At 46.8% G+C, this 15,747-nt stretch overlaps 1 protein-coding gene across 3 annotated transcripts; it reads left to right on the top strand.

Annotated features, from left to right (window-relative positions):
- The first annotated feature begins 306 nt into the window (after positions 1–306).
- Positions 307–12,448, top strand: LOC139050682 (uncharacterized). 3 transcript variants are annotated; one of them, XR_011509010.1, is made up of 8 exons: positions 307–1,816; positions 1,896–1,987; positions 2,065–2,274; positions 5,071–5,257; positions 9,218–9,409; positions 9,493–9,546; positions 10,468–11,120; positions 11,192–12,448. XR_011509010.1 is itself a non-coding variant. In XM_070527286.1 (7 exons), exons 1-4 carry the CDS (start codon positions 1,151–1,153, stop codon positions 5,111–5,113), a joined length of 456 nt encoding a protein of 151 aa, XP_070383387.1. In that variant the 5' UTR covers positions 309–1,150; the 3' UTR covers positions 5,114–5,257; positions 9,218–9,409; positions 9,493–9,546; positions 10,468–10,594. The 3 variants fall into 3 exon arrangements, 1 of the variants encoding a protein (XP_070383387.1); XR_011509011.1 differs by having other exon boundaries at positions 312–1,816; positions 10,468–10,618; positions 11,192–12,446; XM_070527286.1 differs by lacking the exon at positions 11,192–12,448 and having other exon boundaries at positions 309–1,261; positions 10,468–10,594.
- The last annotated feature ends 3,299 nt before the right edge of the window (positions 12,449–15,747 follow it).

The following is a 15,747-nucleotide window of genomic DNA, read 5'->3' as shown; positions in this document are numbered from 1 at the left end:
ATTCAGCTGCTGAGCTCCAGCTCAGGGGTTCGACTGTGGCCGCCGCATTTCGATAACGACCGAAATAAAAGAGAAACGCTCGTGTATTTTGATTTCGATGCGCGTTAAAGAACCACCCGATGGTTAAAATTAGCCCGCGGAGTCCCGGGCCGTACGGCGTCTATCTATCGTAATTAATTGATCGTGCTTTTTGCACGCAAGACGCCCAGACTGTAATTTTAATCTTCGTTCGACGGGAAACGGTGCGGCAGGAGCAGGTCACGACATCGCACAAAGAACTGCTGGAAACACGTCGCGCGACAAGCGCTCTCGTTAAGTTGCAAGTCATGCTAGCCGCCGGAGCCCAACGCGGAGCGCGGTCACGGGAACCGCGAAGGTTCCGTCAGCGGGTTGTAACATCGATAACACGACGGCGACAGCGTTGACGCCATTGCTGTCCGAACGCAGTGGAAGCATCTGGAAGCTTCTAGAACATTCCGAGTCCGGGTACATGCATGCAGGCTGCTTCTTTTTTTTCTTTCTGTTTTATTTCTTTGGTTACTTTAACATCGCCGGTCGCTCCGATCGCGGTGATAACTGTGGCGCGGCGGCTGGCGAGCCAGTGACGTAGTTCGAGAAAACACCAACGTGCAAAGAAAAAAGGGTGCCCGGGCGTATCAACGCATGCGCCAGAGAGCTTAGCGTCGTAGTCGTCGGTGTCGAAAAGCGAACATCCTGGGCCTCGGGTTGCTCGGGTCGCCATTTTGAACTTTCCCGCCTACTTCGCCGTGCCTCCTGTCGTCTGCTCTCTTGCGTCGTACCGTAACCCGCGGTCCCGCTGCTCGTAATTACTCGCTAACACCGGCAGCGCTTGACGACGTTGCACGCTACACGTGTACCCGCCTTGGGCCTACTATGGAAGAATTGGCTTTGTTCCCCCGAGCCTGCAAAAATGTGAGGCACGCTTCGAGAGACTCGGTGCCCGGCCCGCCTGCCGACACCACAGCAGCCGACGTCTACTACCAGCTGCTGCCAGAGACTGCTCGTGCTCGGCCCGTGAAAGAGCTGTGACCGCGGACATTTTTCGTGCCTGCAGTCGAGGACTCGCTTTTTATTTTGCTTGTGCGCATCTTCCCTCTTCGGCGACTACTGGACTATATGAACTGTGGATATGGAACTCGGACCGTGGCCACTAACCGAGGACCTGCGCCGCAACCCCTCGTCACAGCGAGCGTCGTCTCTACGAGACTTCCACGCGTCGAGCGTCTTAAACGCTCACCAAGTAGGTGCCGCAGGTGGTGCCCAAGCTGGCGAGGGTGGCGCACGCCTTAGAGTAGTTAACTGTTCGTTAAGTTACACTAATTAGCGCTCGCTACGATTGTTAGCTGCATTCGAAAACTGCGTAGTTACTTTTGTTGCTTAGCTGTAAGCCCGAGGTTTCGTGGGCATGGCTTGCGGCCACACGGGTCTTCTCCGTGCCGGAATCGAGGAGGACGGGCCCCTTGTGTGTGCGGGGTGGCGTCGCGTATAGCTTCAGGTGTAGCTGACACGAGGCTTAGCTCACACTAGGCAGGCTAGCTGATAGCCGTCCTCTTTCGACTTCGTCAGGGACACGGACCCATCCGACTTGCGTTGCGACCCGACCCCACCGTTTCGTGACAGGGTAGCCCGGGCGCGTCAGTGCTATCGAGCGAAACGTGGGATCTCGGGAAGCAGACGGCATTCGGAAATTGCCTCGCCAGCTTTTTAGCTGCTACTAATACTGTTACTGCAGCACCCGACGCGGGACGTCGTCGCCTGCGGTGTTCATCGGAGCTCGGCCCGGGCAGCAGCGACAGTACGCGGCCCGTTTCGTTGCCTTTGTTGCTTTTTCGTTTCTTTTCATGTGTTGACTTACTGTCCTTGCTATTTTCCAGAGCACCACTCGTTACTTGGTCTACCGTGTTCCCTCGCCGGTGGGGGTGTTGCCTGCCGGCGAGACCTTGGTCGTCGCTCTGCACTATGAAGGGTAAGTACTGACCATTCGTACTAGACGAATATGTATCGGAGTGGTGAAAAAAAAAAAAAACCTCGTTGTCGTTTCAGGATCCCGACGTCCGCTTTTCGAGATTGCGGACCACGAGCATGGAAGGACATATCCAGCGTGCTGCTCCACGTTTGCCGTCCTCCCAACGTCACCCCAGGAGGCGGTCTTGAGCACCGCTCGCATACCGTGGCTGACCGCGTTGGCTCCGTTGCAGTTGCGCACCCACGGCGTCCTACTGGCAGACTTCGCTCGGAGCCCTGCTACTACTGGTAAATATCACACATTCACAATTCGTGCGATAATTGTCTATTTATAACGCTACCTCTCTCGATGGAGAGCGTATAGCTGGTGGGCACTGCACATGCACAGTTGCGCTCAGTGTGAGCTACAACGCGCGACTGCTTTGCACTTTCATGCTGTATCTCATATTGACCGTGATAGCAGATTGAAATTATAATGAAAAAAAGTGAATCCCACGCACTGGGAGAATATATGTAAGCGAAGCGTTGTCTGCTGTTTGCGTTAATTCGCGATTTAGCGTTCAGTTGAATACTCTAGTGGCGAGTTGATGTTAAACGCTACCTTGTGCACACCACGTGTACCAGCGTTTGAGCGCGTAGTGCAGATGACACACAGCGAGACGCTTGCTTTGGCGTTGTTGTGCTCCATTGCGTACAGCCGGCGTGATGGTCATCAATGTCGCTGCCTCACACGACGCATCGCCTCTTGGCACAGGTGTCATGCATTTCATTGAGGCACGCGGTAACGGGGTCTCCGGATCACTTTTGAGCATTTGGGATTCTTTAACGTGCACCTAAACTTAAGTGCAGGAGCGCTTTTAGTGGGTGGTATGTACGTTGGCGCGTGTTCAGAACGGCGATTGCCCAATAAGCGGGAGGTGCACCCGGCGACACACTATTACGGACTATGAAATCTGAGAAAAAGCTGAATATGACTCCTCAACCTCGCAACGGAGTCCGGTATTTGCACTTCGGGCCTCGACTAGAATATGCTAACCGCGTTGTCGTATACAGTTTTAGGCTACTGCAACAGGCTGTTCAGGACTTGAATGTGGTTCGTGACTTTTTGTCGCCGGCTGTGGGTGTCGTGCTAACGCCAATTCAAGCTCTTTGCAATGCCTGCTTCGTGTTCATTTCCATGCTATGGCGAACGCCCGCATATGGAGCTGGTGAAGTGGCTGGTACAATTAAAATGAAGAAGTGAACTCAAACTACGTAAAATTCGTCGCATTGTGTAGCATGGTTACGCGAGAGAACACGTGTGCGTGCTTGTTGTATCTCGCCAAATACGGTGGATTAATGAATCGTTTCAAGAAAGCTTTGCTTCAGGTTCAAACATGTTTATTGGGTCTGCATAATTCGTTTGCGATGGCACTTTATTGTTTTGGTCGCACGGCCACAGAGGTACGGCCGATTGCTTATGTATAGTTTGTCGAACGCGACGGACACTCACGTCTTTCTCAAATTTTTTTTTTGTCGTTCCAGGCTTTTCTGACCTTTCGTGCAAAGTATTACTCGGTTAACTAGTCAGTATTAAATTTGATCTTTCGAATACTTTTTCCTTTTGCGAATTTAGGCGCATAAGTATAGCGCATCCTTGCCTTGTTTCTTGGCTTGCATAAACGTTGGATGCGTTCCAATACTTACCAATTCCTGCACGAGCACGTCCTTATCGAGTTTTCGTGAACTGTGCAATGCCGAACAGAGTTCGTGCGTTGCTCTTGCCACTTGGCTGCTGAGAAGACTGAAGCCTCGGAGCTGCAACTCGTGCTAGGAGCTCGGCTGCTCTGGGTGTGACCCGACGTGACTGGGCTTGCCGCTGTCAACAAGCGCCGTAGCAAGTTTATTTTCTGGTAGCTTACTCGTTTCCCCATCCACCTCGGAAATGCCATGTACAACCATATTTGACCTCCTAACGTGATTTTTGCAAGTCGTCGATTCTTTTTCCAAGTGTTCGTCAGTTATGACATTCACACTATAACCTGGATTTCGCAAGCGTCATGCAATCTTTCTTTCCACTATCCTTGACGAGTTTCATTTGGTTTCTATATCAACTGGTCGCTTTTTGCTTAATGTCCTTGATACCGCAAGAGTCCGCTTAAGTTCCCTAGCAATCTGTATAAGATCTGGTCCTCTGTTGGTTTCAATGGCCCCTCCAAGCGGGAGTAGCTTTCTTATATACACAACCGTGTCGATCGCAATATATGTCCGTGGCCCTGCCAGAATTGGCAAAAAAAAAATGGCTGTGGCTTAGCTAAGGTTAAGCCCAGGATGCGAAGCATACTAGCCGTCATCGCCGGCACCGCGCGGGCGAATCTACCTTGCCATGACGGTGCATGGTGCGGGCGATGACGGTGCAAACTGCACCACGCGCACCGCTATTTGCGCTGAGAGCACTTGTGGCTTCGGCGATCTGTGCGACAAGACTCGCCGTAAACTGCAACATTTTAGCTTCGTTTTTATTTTTTATTTCCTCCATTTCAAATGTAAGAACCAGGACAGAAGCGAAATTATCTCGCTAGATGGGGATCGCGCAGTGCGGCCAAATCGGATGCGCGCGCTTGTCAATGTTGATGACTGGACGGCGCGCACTATATCTTCACTTATGCTTGGGCCACGCGCTCCGCTGCTCAACTTTCATTTGACGCTGATAGTACGTGTTCCTCACGTACGTTTCCTCACGTACGTATGCAGACGAGGGGTTAATTGCAACTTGAATGCTGGCACCGCTGCTGTGGCCAGTGACCACAGCGTTGCTGGTGCGGCCTTTTCCAGTTAAGAGCTATCGTTGCGCTCTCTCGGAACGTGCAGAGCGTTGCATGCGTGTAGCTGTTCGGAGTTGCACCAGATAATCAAGGGAAACGTTGTGGCAGGAAGCAGCTTGTGGCGTTATGCTGTTGCACAGCCCAAGTCGCATTGGACACCACTTGACCCGCGCGCGCCGGGAGAACCGACACGAACATTGGCCGCGGAATGTCGGTGAAACGGTTTAATTTGCCATACGAGTGCTAGTAACGCTGCCATGCCCATGCCTTGTTGTTTCAGGATCTTGACCTCTGCTTATCATTGCGGCCCACGTGTAGGATGATATCCAGTGCGCTGCTCCTCGTTTGCCATCCTCCCAACGTCCCAGAGGAGATGGCCCCTGAGCACCACCCGTACAGTGACCGACCCTTGCCGGTGTGGTCTTGCTGGCAGACCAGATTGCTCGTTGCCTTGCACTGTACTACGGGTAAGTACCACGTACAGACCTCTTGTACTACGGCTGCCCTCGAGTGGTTAAAAATAAACCTTGCTGTTTCAGTTGGTTTATTTCAGTTTGATCTTCCCTTCTAGTTAGAAATGTTTTATACTCGTTCGACAAACGTACGACAAAGCATCAAAGAAAAAACAGCGAGTAAACATGATTGTCTACACCAGAGTGGGCCCATGTCTTCAATATTTTTTTACTCGAGCGACAGCGGTAACATGCCATCGTTCAACAAAAATAAATCGATTGAGTAGAAATGTTCACGCACTATAGCAATTTCAACATCAATGTCTGGACAAGAAATGTGTGAACAGAAAATGCATTTATCGTACGGCAAACAGAGCTCAAGATATCGCAAAATAACTTAATATTCTATAACCAATTGGGTAAGGAAAACCGACTAACCATTTGTTGCGGAAGTTTAAATACAGAGCAAAAATAGACTGGCAACAACAAAAACGTGTCTGGTTTTGTACTACCTAAGCCCTGGGGTAAAAATTATCAAGATTGTGCCCTTAACAGTTCTCTCTAAAGTGATTTTGTGAAATGTCTCGGAGACTTCGCTCGTTGAATGTGAATTTCAAAATTGCTATAGCATTCTCGAAAGCAGTGGTCTAGAAGCTAATGCTGTCTACCATAATTTTTCCTTGCTTTCGACAATCGTTCACGCATTTCCGAGCTGAAAATTTTTATCAAGTTTCTTTTCAGTTTTATCTTAAACTCGTTGTAAATGCATGTCACGAGTTCGCAAGTGCGTAGTCTGTTTGCGCATAGCAATTTTTAACGGTCACGAAAATCCCTCGTACCGTCTGTGTGGACCGAAATCGCAAGTGCATGGCTACTTTTCTGCAACATGGCTAGCAATTTGATGAGTAGTTGAGCCCCATATGAGAATACAATACAGCATGTAACTGTATCAGAGAGACTTGAGCTGAACCTAGCTGGTATTTGGTGCCTCATCCTTCCTAAACCTTCTGTTATGCGTGGCAGGTTCAGGTTTAAATTGTTAACATGCTCAATCCAAGACGAATTCACGAAAAAGAAAATCCAAAATATGCTCTTTGTGCGCTCTGTATTATCAATATGCATATAAAGACAAAACATTACTCGCTCCCTTGCTTAAAGTACTCATGTTGTAGGTCTGTTTTATTGAGGTTCAATTGCAGCTCGTTTACATTTAGCATCGTTGCCACCTCTCCTAACCACCTATTTGTTTTATCCGTTAATTCAGCAGCAAAAAGAAAAAAATGCATGCCATCCGCGTACAATAGTACTTTTTCCATTAATGGGATGCAACTGATCATAGCTATAAAGGAAAACCAAAAGCGTACCCTGTGAACCACGAACGTCTCTTCAACGTCTGTAATTGATCCAACGTCAACGTATTAAAGTCTCATACCTGTTACGTCTCGAGTACGTGCCGTGTCTATAAGACAAAGCGTGGCTGTTTATAGGACGTACTATCTACATGATTGCTAGGCTACCTGATAACGTATATTGCATGTACATAGGATACCATTCAAGCACCAATTCGTAGCTATATTTTATTGGTGCACACCGTTTGAACAGTATCTCCTAAAGTTCGTATATATATATATGTGTATATATGTATATAGGTGTGTGTGTGTGTGTGTGTGTGTGTGTTTGTGTTTAATCATATGCATATCACGTGGCACCCAATGTATTTTGTAAGGACCTGACTTCTTTGACCACACATGACTACACTCTAAAAAGTTGCACCTTTTGGGGTGTATATTTGTCCCACAACGATAATCGTCATCCGTGTTGCCCGCGTTTCCTTTCTTTAATGCTGTGAGCTCGGTACTTCGAAGTCACGAACGGCTTGTGCGTTATCAGCTTGTCACAGCAGTCTCGACAGGAAAGTAGCGAGCGCCGAGTTTTCAAGAAAGGAAACGCAAGCAAGGCAGATGACGATTATTGTTGTGGAACAAATATACACCCCAAAGGGTGCAAACTGTTTTTAGTGTAGTTGTCCTCCCAGAGGCGTCTTTTTTGTTTCCCTATGACAAACATGTTTACTGACTTGCTCAAATTATAGTTCGTGACTATCATGTTTGCTTCTCATGTTTGCCTCTACTCTATTTTCGCGTTCAATTTACTCTTAAAATGTGATGTAATTCAATGATGTACTCGTACCAGATGTGAGGTCCTGAAGAGTAGGGACTCTGCACGCCCGCGAGGCGGGCGCACGTGAGCAATTATGCGTTCACGCGAAGTAACTGACCTTGTTGTGTGGCATTCCCCCCTTGCACCTTTCACATTCAACATAGAAAGCAATATGCAAAAGCCGTGATACGCCAGGGAGTCTCTCGAGTTTTTATTTCTCGATAATGTAATTAAAATTTTTTGCGGTCCGTCAATAAAGATATGCTAAGCTGCTCCCACACAGTAATGTGAATGCACAAAATGTAATCTGGGTAACGCGGTTATAGCGCATTTCAACCTTACACTAATATCCACAAATGTAGCGAATATCTAGCAGAGACATTTACATAACATTTTTAAACGTAAAAAAAAGGTCTTTTGACAGTACCATCACCGTTATTTTCACGTAAACTAGAGCAAATATCAACCTTTTTCGGAGGTCTCGAATCTCCAACTGATACATCTAATGTACCTCTAGGCAATGTTCATGGTTGATGGCGTAATGGGCCTCTTGGTACAGGTGTAATGGCTGAGATTAGCTTGGACGATGACAAACGCAGTGAAACATACTGCTTATAGTTTTTACAGCGAAGGTGTCGAGGGCTAGTTCCCATCAACTTTATTTTCACGTAAACTAGTGCAAATATCAACCTCTATTGGAGGTCTCGAATCTCCAACTGATACATCTAATGCACTTCTATAGGCAATGATCATCAGCGTGTCGCCACAAAACTCTAGCCTTCTCCTCCGGCGTCCGCGTCACACGCCACCTGCGTTCGTGTCGTCGAGTACGTGCCGTGACTGATGCGGCCCTACTAGAATAAAACGTCATTCCAAGGGAAGGGAAGCGTAGCAGGGGGTGGCAGAAAGTTAGGTGGGCGGAGGAGATTAAGAATTTTGCAGGGACGACATGGCCACAATTACTACATGACCGGGGTTGAAGTATGGGAGAGGCCTTTGCCCTGCAGTGGGCGTAACCAGGCTGATGATGATGATAATGATGACGTCGGCCGACCCCCGAAGATATTAGAGGTTTAGCTTGTATTCGGTAAACGCGGGTGGATGGGGCGTTGTGGCGACGGTGTAAACGGGAGCGGCCTGCATGGTGCACCCACCAGGTGGCGCAGAGCTCAGACAAATGGCTAATATTGCAGTAACCAAGTGTATTTTATTTCGTTCCGGGTGTAAATTTTCGCAGCAATAGGATTACGCCGGTACCGAATGTTTACACCGGCAGTGAAGTAGAATGCACTTGGCTTCCTCCCATACATGGGCCGATCCGGAAGCTCATGCAATGCTGGGCCGACCCGCCGCAGAAATGAAGCAGGCGGTAAGAGCTTCTCATACGTGGACCGATCCCGAAGATAGCGGAATGCCGGGCCGACCCGCGGTGGAGGTGCAGTTTGCCATTAAGGGGCACACATACACAGCTTCACTCATCATCCTTCTTCAGAGTGGAAGGGCACTGAGATTTTGAGATGGTTTCTAATTTGGTTTAGTCCCTCTAATTCCGTAAGAAGACTGCTTACTGAAAAGTACTTGGTATATGACTGAATCGAAAGCCTTCTTTGGGAGCAGACACAATCCCTCTGTATGTCACCTTTAGTCTATATTTAAGTTTGTTTGCAGTAAGGCTGGCCGAGTTGCTTTATCCTGTGGATAACCAATCTGGGATAGCGAAATTCATGCTTTTTTCAATAACCTCGGGTAATCTCTTGTGAAGTACGTGCTCAAGTATTTTACTGGAAATGCTGAGTGGGAATATTGTTGTTCCAGGATCCCTACTTCTGCTTTTGATCGCGGCCCACGATTAAGACACCCAGCGTGCTGCTCCACGTTTGCCATCCTCCCGACGTCAACCCAGGAGATGGTCTTGAGCACCGCTCGTACCGTGGCCTACTGTGTTTGTTCCATTGAATTCACTCACCGATGGCGTATTCCTGGCAGGCGGGTCCGGACTCGGTCCTGGTGAGTATATCGCTTACAGACGACTCGTACTTCGGCTGTGTCCTGGAGTAATTAACAAGTCCTCGGTCGTTTCGGGTTTCCAGGCGTCCGTTTTCGATGGTGGTGCACGAGGACATCCCAGGCAGCCTTGCCAAAAGGTGGGAAATTTCCCATATTGTGAAAGTCGGAATTCTCGGGAAATAAACCTGAGTTTTTGTGGCGATGAAAAACGTAGTAAAGTTTTTCTTGAACTCGGAAATATTTTTGTTGCACTATTATGCTGCAGCGTTCTATGGGGATAATACTGATTGCTTTGTTTCGTAACCAATTGAATTCAAGTTGCTGCGACTTGCCTTAACCATTACACATGCGTGGTTTTGCTTGGTTTCTGAATGTGATAATCTGCCTGTGGTCAGCTTTGATTACGCTTTCTACAGCTGACTAGAAGTTGCAAAGACGGACATTACATAAGGCTCACGTAAGCGACCTTAGTGAGATTTGTAGTGATTGCAGTGAAGTTTCAGCAACGCCGGTTGGAGGATCCTTTGTTAAAGAGCGGAGTTTCTTAAGGGTGGCGACTTCTAGCTACACGTTTTGTGCAATCATCGTTCGTTCGGCAGAAACCTGCCCATGTATCGAACCGATTATTCAACGGTGTATATTTTTCATTTTCTCAGGCGAGTATGATGACTGAAACATGCTTATGAGCAGCGGGAAGCACAACTGTTAATTTACAGGTTGCTTGCTTGGTCAAGATGTTTGAAAACGAACGGCTGACAATACCGCTTGATATCCGAGGCTTGCAAGATGTACTTTACCAAAGCACTGTACCTAGTTTCTAAACTTCTTTCAAACTGCCGGTCACACAGGAGCGGGTCTCAGGAGAGGATGTGGGTCTCAGTCGTGCTTGTTATGCTCTGGAAGCTACTTTCCCACTGCGCATTTTCTTTTTCTTAATGTGTTGCTGTTGTGAATGAATGGGAAATTTCGGCCAGTAATGCGGCCCAGATAGTCGTGAAAATGTTGCTGCACTGGTTCCAGCCCAAACCTAAACAAGTATTTTCTTGGGTGCATTCCAGATGAAATCGTATTGACCCGCAATCGTCCCCTGGCTGTCCATGTGAGCACTTCGGCCGGTAACTGTCGTGGACGTCCAAGTCTCAGAGTGACCACCCTCACCGCTGATCTGCGCAGCGACCTTTCTTCGCAGCGAGCTTAAATGCTCATCAAGTGAGATGCTAGATAGTCTCCAAGTTGGCGAGGGTGGCGCACGCTTTCGATAAGTTATAGCTGTCGGTTAAGTGTAGCTGCGTTCGAAAATACGCAAGTTCAGTTCAGGTGAATAATTGTAAGCCCGAAGTTTGTGGGCATAGCTGCGACCACATCGGGTCACCTCCGTGACGGAATCGAAGAGGACGGACAACGCACGCTGTGGCGGCGTGTGTATAGCTTCAGGTTTAGCCGATCCAAGGCTTAGCTCGCACTGCGCAGGCTGTAGCTGGTAGCCGTCCTCTTTCGATTGCGCCAGGGACATTAACCCGTTCCAAATGTCATTGCCACCCCGACCCCACCATTTCGTGACAAGGTAGCCCGGGCGCGTCAGTGCTATCGAGCGAAATGTGGAATCTCGGGAGCAAACGACATTTGGAAATTGCCTCGCCAGCTTTTAGCTATTGCGGCGACCTTATGTCGCCTTCGGCCTGGAGCGGAGCCCGGCCGTGCAGCAGCTATAGTAAGTAGTCCATTTCTTTGCGACTGCAGATGTTCGTTATTTTGGTGTTTACTTTCCTCCTTGCCTTGCAGAGGATGACCTCGAGTGCCACTGATGCCGTCACCGACTGCGTTAACACCTTCGTATTCCCTCGCCGGTGAAGTCTTGTTGGTGGACTGGACTTTGTTCGTGCCCGGCACTACTCCTGGCAATTGCCATGTACAAACGATTTGTACAAAGGCTGTGTTCTCGAGAGTCCTGCATGATTTCGGGTTCCGATCTCGTGCTTTCGATTGCGGCTATTTACAAGGGTATCCAGCGCACGCTTCTGCACATCTAGTCTCCGGCCTACGCTACAGATGGGCTCTACTCGTCCTACAGTCGGCCGTGTTGGACTTGCAATTTGTCGCCGGTGGCTTCCTACTGGGAGACGGGGTGCCGTTCGGCTCCCAGTCGGGCAACTACCATGTACACGCCAATCGTACTACGGATGTGCCCTTTTGCGGTCTATACGCTCTATGGCATTCCGGGTTCCGAACGCCTGCTTTTGAAAGCGTTGTCAGAAGATGCAACTTTTCCAATGACGGCTGTTGTTCGTGTTCTCTGTACTCTTTTCTTTAATCCTGTTACTACGTCTCCCCGCTGTCGCAAATAAAGCAACTTTTGTGGGCTCTCGAAGTAATTTGCTTTCGGATGTATTTAATTGCAGACCCTCGAAATTTGGTTTATGCTTAAGAAAACTTCCTTCGCTATGTTAATTTTTCCAAGAGGCTCTTAAATGCCTTTCTCCAAGTAAGCAGACGTCGCCTTTCTTCAGACCCCGGTGATATTTATCAGCTTTCATTTTCGCGCGTCTAAATTCTTTCGTCTGTTCGGAGCGCCATATTACATCGCCGTGCTTTCGTAACTTAACATATAGACTTCATTTTTGTTGAAGGTTGCCATCGTATTCTTCACCGACTCCTCCTAGTTCTGTTTTGACCAGTCGGATCCACAGACGTTAAAGGTGTAGGTTCATCAGATTCATCGAAAGCCTATGTTGACTGATTGTTGATGTCATCTACTTCGTATATTCGGGTATATTTCTCCAAAACCCAATACACGTCGGCTGTTGGCTTTTAGCCGTTGGAACTATGGATGAACCTTTCATAGAAACCACACCACCGTGGTGAGTTTTTCCGGAAGGCATTTCCACTGGGTGATTGGTGATGAAATCTGCAGTTCTCTCGCGATGTAATGTGGTCCCGACCCCATTAAATTTTGTTTTCCTGACAGTCTCATGCTTTTCAAGCTGAGAAGCTCCGGAAAGCCTGTAGAAAACTTCGGTTGCTGCATAAATTGCTACGTAGTTTGACAATGTCTCCTTTATTTGTAGCTACTGCCAGAGCACCGGTGAAATGCACGCCAGCTATTTCAAATGGCCTGCATCAATCTATCACCAGGTAGATGTACTTCCTGCTACAATGGTCTGCCATTGTATCGTCTCCAAACAGCGCACTGTTGTATTGCATTACTACTTGCACTTGATTTTGTGCTCCGATTGTCGAAAATCCAGTTCTTGTATTAGTCAGCGTGTCACACACTCCACCGTGAAAAGTTCATCTACATACATTATTTCCAACTGTCACATTTTATTGAGATCGTGTGCTGCTCATCTTGCCATATGGGACTTGCCGAAGGCGTCCTTTAAGTGTCGATAGGCCTTCGTATTAAAACATTTAGTATTCACGTGTTGTGTTTACATTCGCTTGCTTGATGAATTTTTTCAATTTTTTTTTATATCCGCATTTTGTTCAATCCAAATGAGACTGGTTTCGGTGGTATTCTAGTGGACCGTTGGCCTTGTCTTATTCACGGAAGGAAACATTAACGCAGCTGCTTTCCAAAAATTGAACTGCTGAAACTGTCGCCTTTAATACATCGTTTTGCAATCATTTCCGATGTACATGCAACACGTGATCTCCTTCAGCGCTTTTACTATCTGGATTTTCGTAACCTGGCTCTTCAGACTGTGGCAACTCGGATTCCTTCGAAATCTGTTCTGAGACCGAAATCAGTTCTGCGGTCACACTGCTGTTGAGAACCGCTGGATTTTTATTACCACTGACGTATACCCACTACTTTTACATTGGACAACCATATTTTTTTGTCTCTGTTCATTGGAAGCTTTACGTATTTAAAAAAAAAATCCAATTCAGCTTAATCTTAGCAGTGGTCCAAAACTTGGTCCATTTCTCGTTTTAGATTTTTCTTGGTGTAACTCCACATCACACAGTGTTGACCGCAAGTTTTAATTTTGCGGCAGTGACAACGGTCTTCATTAGAGCTACACTATTCTTTGCCAGCATCAGCATTGTCTCCGCTATAACTTGCATGCCCACTGCACTTACGCCGCAGAGCTTGCATCCGACAAAATAAGTTTTCCAGTGCTTACGTTCTGTTCTTGTCGATGTACTGTCTAGGTGTTTAGTCTGAATTTAACTTCCCCGATGCATTCCTCCATAGATCCCTTATTTTGGCCTGGAAGAGGACTTTCCCCATGGTATTCCGTTTTTTTTTGCCACTCATTTAATACTGGTATCAGTTCCGGTGAAGGACGTTACAAATTTCAGCGCACTAAATATTTTTGCCCAGGCTTCACGCAATGTGCGTTTCGTCAGCATTTCGCTCGTGCATACTTTTGATAGGACACTACCAATGATATTCTGTGGTCCCATTTCATTCGCGGAATACTGGTCTTGCCTGATCAGGTAGGAGAGGTATCCTGATGTCTATTTCTCAATTCGGTGTTTAATCACCATTACCGAGGATTCATTGCAGCTCGGCGAAAATTACTTTTGCTTCTGTTTTCTATTACGCCTGTTGCCTGGTCTTATTTTGATGTTCCGAGCATAACGTTACCAACTCTAATGGAATTAAGTTTGATGCCATTATAACTTAGTAGTTTTGAAAATTCATTATCACGTTGCCATATTATCGGTGTTAATACATATGTATTCGAATTTCCTCCTGTCTGAAGGTTTTGATTTTTCCACGCATGCCATCAACTGCAACGGAGTGGTTTCGAAAATTCATTGTTCGTACATATGGATACAAATGCTGTCCTGCTTGACGGTTTTGATTCAGAACATCGCTGATGTCGACTACGAGGTGCCAAATATACTTGTGTGGCTAGTTCGTCTTCTGGAATTGCTTGACGCGACATATAGTACTCCATACTTCCGACAGTGCTTATTCTGCCATTCCAGGCATGAAATATCTTGCATTGCACAATTGTACTTTTTTCTCAGAACATTTGTTTGGAGTTCTTCTTTTGACTTCGGATTGCTACTTCATTTTCCACGGTAACTTACTTTTTTTCATGGAATTCTTACCTTTACATCCTTCTGAACTGTCCTTGTGAAAGGTGTAACTAAGTGATCCAATCCATGCATCGTTTTTTGAGTTATGCCAGTATTCTATTTTCTACAACTTTATGATGGCGTAAATTTCGGCAGTTCTATCGGCGGCGTGAAGTACGACGGGTTTGGCGTTTTGTACTTCTAATTCTACACCACATGAGCCATAGCCAGTCCAGTCTAGAATGCTTTCCATTGTGTGTTTGTTCAGTTTATCCGTTTTGCTATCGGTTCCTAGTAAAGATCGGATCCAAGTGTCTCTTGGCTTGACCATTGTCTTGGCATGACCATTGTCATCAGCAATTTTTATTCTCATCCTTTTTGTATATCCTACTTCTCGTTTTGTCGAGGAAGTCATGCACTCGATATTACGACTATTTCAATAGCCTCGACTACTAATTCACCACCTGGATTTTCTTGTGATGAAGCTTCTACTACATTCCTCGCTATTTCTTCGGAATGCGGCCATCGTGAGCCTCTGTGCGGTCATACTTAGTCTAATCTTCATGCCAAACAGGCACATGTATGCATATTGTTGGCTTCCAAGTAACTCTTGCATCCTCTCCTTTCATTCAATATTTTGTTCATGCTATGCCCATGTGTAGTAGAACTTAACGGTCTTGTAGATAAAATCTTAGCAAGTATATTATTTACCATCAGACGCATCTTTTCCTTGTTTTGAGTCGTTTTATTTGACATCGCACATTTTCGACCTGCACATTTAATTTTGCTAACATAGTGCACAGAAATTCCGCATTAGGTTTTGGTCTCGCACGCCGGAAGCCTTAGTTATATCTCGAAGCTTCTGCTTGTCTTCATACGTTATTCATCGGCAGCAGACTAGAGTGAAGTGGTTTATTGTATAAACTTCATCTTGTGATCGAGTTTTCCAGAAAGTCTTGCTCGCAAAATTTTATCCATCAACCCATTTTCTCTGAAGTCTTCGCTGTCTTCAAAATAATGCAGACTCGCTGCACATGCCTTCTTGCAAAAATCAAATCGATGTGTTCAGTAACTCAGCACTGAACATCTTTTCCTTCCTTTCTTGCAGTGTTCAGTTCTGTTTGCATTACTTGCACTCTGTTTTTGTAAAACTGGTAGTTAATGAACAGTTCCTGTGGCCTCCTACGCTTCAAAATTGGCATTAGCATCGGAGCGTAGGCTATATTTACTCCGAGCGCTTCCGCTGCGTTCATGTGAACTCATATCGTCTGGCAGATTTCTCGCAAACCTTCGAGGTCTTTCGGTTT

The sequence above is a fragment of the Dermacentor albipictus genome, chromosome 10 (assembly GCF_038994185.2).
Source record: "Dermacentor albipictus isolate Rhodes 1998 colony chromosome 10, USDA_Dalb.pri_finalv2, whole genome shotgun sequence".
In the NCBI taxonomy this organism is placed as follows: Eukaryota; Metazoa; Arthropoda; class Arachnida; order Ixodida; family Ixodidae; genus Dermacentor; species Dermacentor albipictus.
This window is presented reverse-complemented; position numbering and strand designations above follow the sequence as displayed.

What these genes read in the sequence shown, in the direction of transcription:
- LOC139050682 (XM_070527286.1), top strand. Translation starts at nt 1,151, where the DNA reads ATGGAACTCGGACCGTGGCCACTAACCGAGGACCTGCGCCGCAACCCC. An exon ending in GCGTCTTAAACGCTCACCAA is followed by an intron (nt 1,262 to 1,895) that starts GTAGGTGCCGCA and finishes GCTATTTTCCAG; the next exon opens with AGCACCACTCGTTACTTGGT. An exon ending in TCGGAGCCCTGCTACTACTG is followed by an intron (nt 2,275 to 5,070) that starts GTAAATATCACA and finishes TTGTTGTTTCAG; the next exon opens with GATCTTGACCTCTGCTTATC.